Below are 9,590 nucleotides of genomic sequence, written 5' to 3'. Positions count from 1 at the left end.
ATCCCTTGGCCTGGCCTGTGGGGATCGGGCTGAAACTGGCTAACATCCCCGGAAGGGTCCCGGATTGCAAGAGGGAGCAGGCCAGGCCTAGGGGCCCCATCGGTGCATGATTGGGCAGGGGAGGGATCATGGGAGGGCTTCAGGGTGTGTCTGGCCAGTCTCACCCAGACCCAATCAGCCAGGCCCCAGCAGCAAGCTAACCTACCAGTTGGAGCATCTGCTCCCTGGTGATCAGTGCACGTCATAGCCACCGGTCAAATGGTCGAACGGTTGGACACTTAGCATATTAGGCTTTTATTATATAGGATTGGACAGTGTTGGTTTAGAAAATGTGTCTCACTGTCCTGGATTTATCAGCATTTGTTTTGATATAAAATATTTTGCATACAGCTAGAAATGAAAACTCCTCCGATTCAGGAAGTAATAATGACTGCAAGAAGATGTGCCATGTGTTTTCTTCATCCTGGCATATCATCAAAGTTTGCAAGTTAAGCAAATCCCAAGGGGCACTGGTGTAATTAGAGTGACAGTTTTTAAAATAAACTAAAAATTTTAGAGTTGTTCTCCTAAAGTAACATTTTTATTTTCATTTTAAATATTACCTCAGATGTATGAGGTAGCGTAATAACCGTTCTTCTGTATGACGGATGTTCTCTTTATTAACACTTCTCTTCATTTCTTGTTTAACTGGTACAGAGAAAGTCCTTTGTCGTAGGAATGTCTGATGATTGGCTGGCATATCTCGTAAGTCATATATCACAACAAACATCTTCACCACAGTCTTATTGGGATTAAATAAGGTCTGAAGAAACAATACAGAAATTCTTTTTTAAAAACAGTGATTTGTTGATTTGACTCAAAATGGTTATGCCAATAATAAAAAAGATTTTAAGTAATAAATTAATGCCAGTGAATATAAATTCAGTTTTGGAGACTAAAGCTAATAAAATTTCAGAAGTTTATGAACTGATATTCAATTTTTTAAAAAAAATGATTCAATTTATATTATTTATTTAACAATAATATAAAATACTAAAGCAAGTAAAAAATTTGTCACAAATTTTATATTAATAGCCAATACATAACTTTTACTCCTTACTCAAATTTTAATAAATTGCTCCACTAGAATATGCAAAATATATCCTCAATGAATTAAAATAATCCAGCTCATTTATTTCAAACATTAGTTTCATTACAGTGTACCATTTGCAAATTTCCAAAAATACAATTTTAATTTTCCTCCTATTTTCATAGTGAATAAATAGAATTTTCTTAAAAAATAAAAGCTTGATAAAGGTAGACATTTTGGTGTTTTAGGTACATATACTTATTATAAAATTTAAAATATGTTCTCAAAAAAGAGACTTTTTCTTATTTGAAATGCTTCTAAACTTAGAGAATAAAGTTCATTATTATTAGTTATCAAGTAAGCTAAATAAAACTTCATGTTCTCATAGTTGGATTCATTTCAAAAACTGCAGTAACACTTTTTAAAATCATCAATATTATAAACAGACCAAAATAAGTATCCTTGGTGAAGATTGAATTAAATTCAATTGACACTTGACTATAAATAATCAAAGGAATATTATTTTTTAAAATGCTGATTTTATAAACAAAATCCCAAGCTGCTGATCTGACTGTAACCAAATTACCAACACATCAATAGGTAACTTGGTGCCCATGCTTTCTGAAGCTCATCCGTGGCACTGGACATCACTCACTGAATCAAAATGAGAAATATATCAATATTATGATCCAATTTTTAAAAATCTAGTGAGTCTTAAGATTTAAGGCGAATACATTCAACAAACCACACAACTAGCAAGCCAGGAGTTCAAACCATGTTTATATATAATCAAACTATGTAAGAAATTAAAGATATACCGAAATTTCATATTTAAAATTAACCATTGAAGTTGGCAGTCCTCAAACAAGAGGCGACTGTGCTGCCTTTGTGTTTATGCCTCATTATTATGACAACTGACAGCTAGCTTTCCAGTGACTCACACTTGCATATGCTCTACACAGCCAGAGGCAAGAGAACAGAGTATCATTCTTTTAGTTCAAGATTTCCATTCAACATAAACATTTTACTTTAATATGCAGTGATTCTTCCTCAATATTGCAATATCTACGCACACATACATATTGCATAGTCCTGTTTAATTCCTGTGTGATATGCAATAAACAAAGGTATAGACTCCTTGGCTGTAGTGGAACAAGGGTGATGAGTAAAAGTGGTCTGGTGAGCACCAATCCCACTGAAGCCAAAGGTCATAAAAAGGCTTGTTGAATTGCACCAGATCCTAAGTGTGAGGAACTCACTAGGCTCTTTTTTTTTCTTTTTTAAATTTTAGCTTTATTGAGGTATAATTGACAAATATCAAAGAGACTCTTTTTAGTCTGCAAGGGCCAACTCTGTAATAAATAGACTCCGGGGCTTTCAAGATGATCCCGGGTCTGACTTGGAGATGCACTCAGTGGCAGGGTGACCTTGACATCTAATTATCTAATTACTCTTACGAGAACCTCAGACCAAGGGTGCGGAAGGACTGCTCTGGGCCGGAACAGTTCTCCTGGACCCAAACTAGATCAACACCTAGACCGAAAGGAAACATGCCTTCTCTGCCCCGACATCTGCCAGACTACATTCTCATTAGATCAATGTAGGAATTATTACCCTAGGGATATGTAATTTTGTTCCCTAAGTTTTCCTGGGGTCTAATATTTGGGGTCTCCTTTTGAATAGGTTGATCTCAATCTGGCTTACTATTTTAAATAGAAGGCACTGGTAACGCTAGCTTCTGATTATATTAGAATAACCCTATTGAAGTTATGTGAACTGTCGTATACTATTTTTTTAAATGCATTCACCTTGATTAGCTTATTAATGCTTTCCTTTAATGGAGGCCCCCAAAGGGTCACTCCTGGGGCAGAGCAGGGAAACTCCAAACAAAGCTGCAGCCCACTCTTACTTACCAAGGTCGTTGCAGCAGCAGGAGCAGGAGAAAGGGCTAAGTTCTATATGTATGTGAGAGAATGATTATTGCAATTGTAGGCTATAAAACACATACCACTTGTATTGTTCCTGAAGGAGGTACTCGATAACCCCTTTTACCAAGGGACTCTAAAGTAATCACACCCTTGAAATAAAAGAAGACAAATTGAGTACAAACTGATGCATATGTATACAAAAGACTAAAATAATAATAATAAATACTAAAATTTCAGAATTCTATTTGTATGGAAAAAAATTCACATTGCATTAACAGATAATTCTATAGTATGAAATAGTGAGAGTGCCACTGGTATGAAAACAATTTACTGTTCTTCTTGCAGATGTTGCAACAAATAATATGTAACATCAAATATATAATAAACTAGAGGTCTGGCGCACGAAATTAGTGTGCGGGTACAGTCCCTAGGGCTGGCCTGTGATCAGGGCCATCTTCCCCGGTTTCCCACAGCCGGCCCCGCCCCCCGCCACCACCCCCAGTTCCCAATTCGCCATTGGTTGATCAGTGCCTGGTGGCCGGGGAAAGGGACTGTTCCCACCCAATCACCAGCCCTGCCTCCAACCTTTGTGTGTGGGGCCACCGGCGGGGTGGGGGCCTTGGCCTGGTGCTGTCCACGTCCCCCACCACTCAACCCTGGGTCCCCGTTCACCATCAGGCGATTAGAGCCTGCCAGCTGGGGAAAGGGACTGAGAGGTGGTCAGTGCGCCTCATGGTGACTGGTCCAGCGGTTGTTCTGGTTATTCTGCCATTAGGGTCAATTTGCATATTACCCTTTTATTATATAGGATAACAAATATACCAAGTAAATAACAGTTACATAACACCATACTGTTTGACATTTCTATTAAGATACAGGATACAAAAGTAAGAAGTTCCTTAACTAAAAAGGATAAAGGGAAGGGATATAGAATTATTCCCTTGTATCATGTGGGAAGAGGGAAATTAAGCAAATCATCTTGGACATCTTGATCTTTGGACATATAAAACGTCAGGAATATGGAAGGATCTAACTCTTGGCCAAAAATGCACTCAGTTCTTTAGTCATATGGATTAGAGACAGACCAGCATCATCTTTATCACCTGTGGACTTGTTAGAAATGCAGAATTACTGGCTTCTCCCTAGACCAGTGATGGCGAACCTATGACACGCATGTCAGAGGTGACACACGAACTCATTTTTTTGGTTGATTTTTCTTTGTTAAATGGCATTTAAATATATAAAATAAATATCAAAAATATAAGTCTTTGTTTTACTATGGTTGCAAAGATCAAAAAATATGTGACACGGCACCAGAGTTAAGTTAGGGTTTTTCAAAATGCTGACATGCAGAGCTCAAAAGGTTCACCATCACTGCCCTAGACCTACCAAATCAACTCTGCATTTTAACCAGATTTCCCAGATGATATCATGCACACATTCATGTATGAAAAGCACTGCTGTGCTATATAATGAAGTTTCCTGAGAAGGATGTTCTAATCATTGCAGCAGTCCTCAAATGGGAAAGATGTACCAATTAATATAAGGGAAGCTCTGATTGAATGTGTGAAAATGTCCAGATAACCAGGATAACCAAATGACAGGCAGTGACTGTGATACTTAATTCTCAGATGGCTTTAAGAGAAGAATGCTAATTCATTTGTTTTCACTGGGCTAACTGTTTTGAGTAGTTAAGTAGAATAATTGCATTCTCTCCATTTTATATCCTATCTTTTTATGTTGTGCACACCAAAATATGCCAACCTTATGTAAAACTGAATATAAAACAGGACTGTCCCATCAGGTAACATCTGTGTGTTTGAAAGACAGGCCAAGGTGGGGGGAGGGGAGACTAAAAAGGAGTGGACAAGGTAAAAGGAAAAAGCAGACTCCAATATGGAAATATCACAACTCTAAGTGAACAGCACTTGAGATCGGACTGTTAACATGTTAATATTGGGAAATGTTTGTGAAAATGGGCACTGAGAAGAAACGTGGCTCTTGACAAATGTGATTTATATATGACCATCTGAAACATGAAAACAAGATTATCAACAAACTGTATCCCTAACCAAAACAGCAATGAAGCTTTAAACATGTTCTCTCTTACAATCTGTTCTATATGAAAAATGCTACAGCATCTTCTTCCTAGTTCTAGGGGAAAACGGTAAAAAATATATAAATATAGCCACCTTTACAATCACATTGCTACAGGTAATACATTACTGTTCTTTTGTGCCACCCTACCTTAAATAAGTAAAGGGAAACTGGTAACTCAAAAACTACTATCAAGCCTATATTTATTTCCTTTAATACAATTATAATAGTTTTCAGAACATGGTAACAGTAACAAAATTAATTTATAAAGAAATAATATAGATTATTTTTTCATTTTGAGAGTAAGTTTACTAAAGCTGGGGGACATTGATACAAGGAAGGGCTTAGAATAGAAGAAGCAACAAAGAGGACCTTGGAGACAGGTTCAGGGGGTTAGCCTGAGACGAGCAGTCGTTGCCCATTGCTCCCCTGGTTCCAAGTCTTGTAGGAACCCTTAGATTTTAGGAGACACATGCCTAAGAGGAAAGAATGGGGGAAGGGAAAGGCACAGGCATGCTTCCGGGAGGGAGAAGCATGTCAAGAAAATAGAATTAAAAAAAAAACACAACCAAAACTTTCAGGTTTAAAGCAACACTTTATGATTTCTTTTTTAAACAAGATTTTTCAGTGATTTTTTTTGAGGCAGAGGGAGATGGAGAGAGAGAGAAACATTGATAGGCTTCCTCCTGCACTCACCCCACCAGAGATCCAGCCACAACCAGGGCCTGTGCCCTGACTGCGAATTGAATGGCAACCTTTTGGTGCATAGGATGATGCCCAACCAACTGAGCCACACTGGCCAGGGCAACACTTTACAATTTCTAAGCCAGTATGGTGTTGGCAAATTAGGAATTAGAAAGAAATGGAGAAATTATTTGGAATTCTATTATTATTTAAGTTATTTAATTGGTCAGCATATCAATATTTCTATGAAGAAAAAGTTGCTGTACTTCTGGCATTTTAGGATGGAATAGAAAGGTTAAGATAAATGAACTAGGTCAAATCTTATACAAAAACTTATTCTCAAATTATTGTTTAATAGAAAATATACAAATCTAAGTAAAACAGAAAGAAGTTTATCTTAATTTGGTTACTTACAAATAGGAGAAAATAACATATGACCCTGTTAATATGACATAATGCAAGTTATAACTTGAATTTGGTACTGGCACACCTGCTCTAGACCTTTCTGCTTGGTTCCACTAAGCAATGGTTTTTAAACTGTGAAAAGTTGTATTATTATACAACACTCGAAGAACATTTTTACCACTGACACCCAAGTGGAGAGAGATATTACATAGCTTTGAGTTAATTTTTAAGGAATTACTTATTGAAAAGTCCAGTACCACTTCTATACCGTAAAGGCAGAAATTTCTGGGCCAAACATTTATCTTTGTGAGTCATTTGTGTAATTTGTAATGTGAGGTCCCAAGGTTATTATTTAGAGTAACAAATAGGAGTTTGGCGTCTCAACTCTGCTGATCTGTTATATGTATTATCTTATCAAAACATAATCAGTACTTTGAAAACAGATGGAATTACCAATTCCCTGAAGAACAGTAATTTTATTAATTTATAGTAGGAAAGATCTGTGGTCTAAGATTTGGACTGCATCATTTGCTGCAAAGGGAACCCATTTCTAATGAGTAATCTGACAAAAAAAATTACACAATGGAAAGTTTATTGAAGAATATTATCAGAAAAAAGCAAATCAGAACTCTTTAAGAATAGACTAACTCAATAACCTGATTTAAACTCTCAAGATCTGTAATCGTTTGTGTGTGCTTTTTAAAGACAGAAATCTCTTAATCCTTTATCTCTTAATTCTTCATTTTTTAAATGTCAACCAAGGCCAAGGATTAATGCTGTTGTGCTTTTTTAAAGCATAGTTCAAATAACCTCTTGCTCATGAATTTCACTCAAATATATTTATTTGAGCTAATGTTTAGCCAATTCACTCTTTTATCTTATTCCTCAGCCAACCTAATGGTTATCAGGACTCTGTGCCCCAATGACAGATTACAGTATTTTCGACCTTATCTTTCAATTCTCTGTCACTATGTATCAGTAGAATATGTTAAATCGCAGAGACTTCTTGATGTCCTGGTAAAGCAAAATGGACACTGTCACAATTATATTATAATATTGTAAGCATTCCAGTATTATGCACTTTTATCCTAATATTGACCTTACTTCAATGGCACTTTCCATTATATTAATTAACCCAAATTACGAGTTATTTTTTTCCAAAATTATACTGGAAAAGTGGATACCTGTTTCCGTAGTAAATGACTAACAGGTGGCTTATGGAATAACAGGTAGGTTTGTCAAGGAGTGGGCCTCATTTTTCATAATAACCAATGTTGTGCATCATTATGGTTATGATCTGCAAGTGTAAATATTATTGGGAAAAGAAAACTGAATAAATGGGCAGACACCAATATGCTTTTTCTATTGAAGTATGAAACATGGATCAGGATCTTGACTAAAATTTTCACACTTAGAATGGAATAAAGCCGAAACCGGTTTGGCTCAGTGGATAGAGCATTGGCCTGCGGACTGAAAGGTCCCAGGTTCGATTCCGGTCAAGGGCATGTACCTGGGTTGCGGGCACATCCCCAGTAGGAGATGTGCAGGAGGCAGCTGATCGATGTCTCGCTCTCATCGATGTTTCTAACTCTCTATCTCTCTCCCTTCCTCTCTGTAAAAAATCAATAAAATATATTTTTTAAAAAAAGAAAGAATGGAATAAAGCTTCACTGAGCCAATAGTGAGTAGGCTATATTTAGGCTTCTAAAAAAAAGTAAAACTTCCCTTCCTCTGTTGTTTCTTGATTATGTAGAATTCCCTTTCCACAACTTTTATTAATAACAAAAGACACTATTATTAATGTCCTTGAAAATCTAAAAGATGGGGGAGAGGAAGCAATTGAGCCAGGTGGTAGCGAGGACATTAGAGGGGCAAGACCAGAGCTGTATATTTCTATGCCTATGGCAATATATAGATATAGATATATATAGATATAGATATATAGATATATAGATATATATTTCTCAAAGGAAGACCGAACTGAAAACCCAGCTCTGACTCCCTATTTGACACCATCTCTGTAAACTTGTATGGACTTGCATTGCTTCTCGCTCTCTGTGTTTTGGAAAATGGCTGATACTAATCATACTCCAGGACTTGGTATCATTTCTGCAGTTGAAGGCTTAGTTTATGCTCAATGCACTGGAATAAAAAACGGAAAAGATGAAATCACAGGACTGGAAGGCTCAATACTCTGCTCTAATTCCCCTGAGCTATCTTACTCTCCAGTAAAACATTAGCAGTCAGTCAGAATAACTAATATTCTAAAGGACCTTAGGATTAGAATAAAATGGTCTAAAGACAAACCAAACAGGACAAAGTGGGTAAAAGGGCCCTGCAGAAGCCTTAGGTTACCGTGCCTTCCCCTAAACTCTACTGAGAGGATCACATGTGAAGGCAACCCTTGTGGGAACAGTGTGCACAGTAAGCACTTGAGAATTTGTGTGAACCCAGCAAGACATGGAATGATAGTGTCACTAATCAAATTTTTATCTTTTTTTTTCAAATCACACAGAAACAAGTAAAATGTCAGCGCCACTGTCAAATGCAAAAGAAGATATCTATTATTGGAGCTAGCTCAGAAAGAAGTTGCGAGGTAACATGTTGGTTGGTATATTAATTAGTCTCTATTCAGCCTTCAATTTTCTCTTAGGAAATACTTTATATTTTCAACCATTGCACCAAAGCAGTCCTCAATCTCTTTAAACTTAAAGACATCTGTCATTAAGTTGGTAAAGTTTAGCAGAAAAAGGCAATTTAAAAAATACTTGCCATGTAAGGAGAGGGAGCATTGTCATCGGAGACACTGTAGAATGACACTTCTACCGGAAGCAGCAAATGTGTGGGGCAGAAAACACCACTGGCCCCTACCTCGGCCGTAAAGCCGTCAAGAATGCAGAGCGGATCTAAGCGATAGTTCAAGACGGATTCCTAGAAGACAAAATAATTCTTAAGATACAAATTTTAAAAGTTAACGCAACACATTCATTTTGCCTTCTATTTAAAGAAATACATTACTATGCCTTCTGGCATGAGAAAAGTGGTTGCTGCCATTGCCATGCCCTCATTTCTAATGTTCACCTGACCTGAAATTAACCCCTCTCCCATCGATCTTCTACCATGCTATCAAGTTTGCCTCCTCTCACTATTCCAACCCATGCTGAGCTATCCTTGAATTTCACCGTTAGACCTAATTGTTCAATGTTATTCTTATTTCTGTAAATAAACAAATCAAACTCTACCAGAGTTGGTATGATATCAGAAATTTTGTTAATCCTCACAGAGCCCCTCTCTCTCCTTTCCCCTCTCTCTAAAAACAACAAAACCTACAGCACAAAAGCGCTACACACACACTAGAATGGCTAAAATAAAAAGACTGACCATTGAAATACCACATGATTTCACTA

General features: G+C 37.0%; 1 protein-coding gene across 11 annotated transcripts in view; it reads right to left on the bottom strand.

Annotated features, from left to right (window-relative positions):
* Positions 1–561: 561 nt before the first annotated feature.
* Positions 562–9,590, bottom strand: part of FAM214A (family with sequence similarity 214 member A) — an 86,662-nt gene continuing 77,633 nt past the window's right edge. For 7 of the 11 annotated variants that reach the window (XM_015558917.1, XM_015558913.1, XM_015558914.1 and 4 more), the window contains 3 exons: positions 8,956–9,114; positions 3,078–3,146; positions 562–802 (listed from right to left, as the gene is read on the bottom strand). In XM_015558917.1, coding sequence (XP_015414403.1) covers positions 599–802; positions 3,078–3,146; positions 8,956–9,114 — 432 coding nt within the window. In that variant the 3' untranslated portion in view covers positions 562–598. Of the gene's footprint in view, positions 803–2,982; positions 3,147–4,324; positions 5,571–8,955; positions 9,115–9,590 lie in introns of those variants that run through there. The other 4 variants (XR_001512575.1, XM_015558915.1, XM_015558919.1 and 1 more) reach the window with 4 other exon arrangements.

Source organism: Myotis davidii, unplaced genomic scaffold, assembly GCF_000327345.1.
Source record: "Myotis davidii unplaced genomic scaffold, ASM32734v1 scaffold132, whole genome shotgun sequence".
Taxonomy (NCBI): Eukaryota; Metazoa; Chordata; class Mammalia; order Chiroptera; family Vespertilionidae; genus Myotis; species Myotis davidii.
The sequence above is the reverse complement of the archived record's forward strand: the minus strand, read 5'-3'. Positions and strand labels throughout refer to the sequence as shown.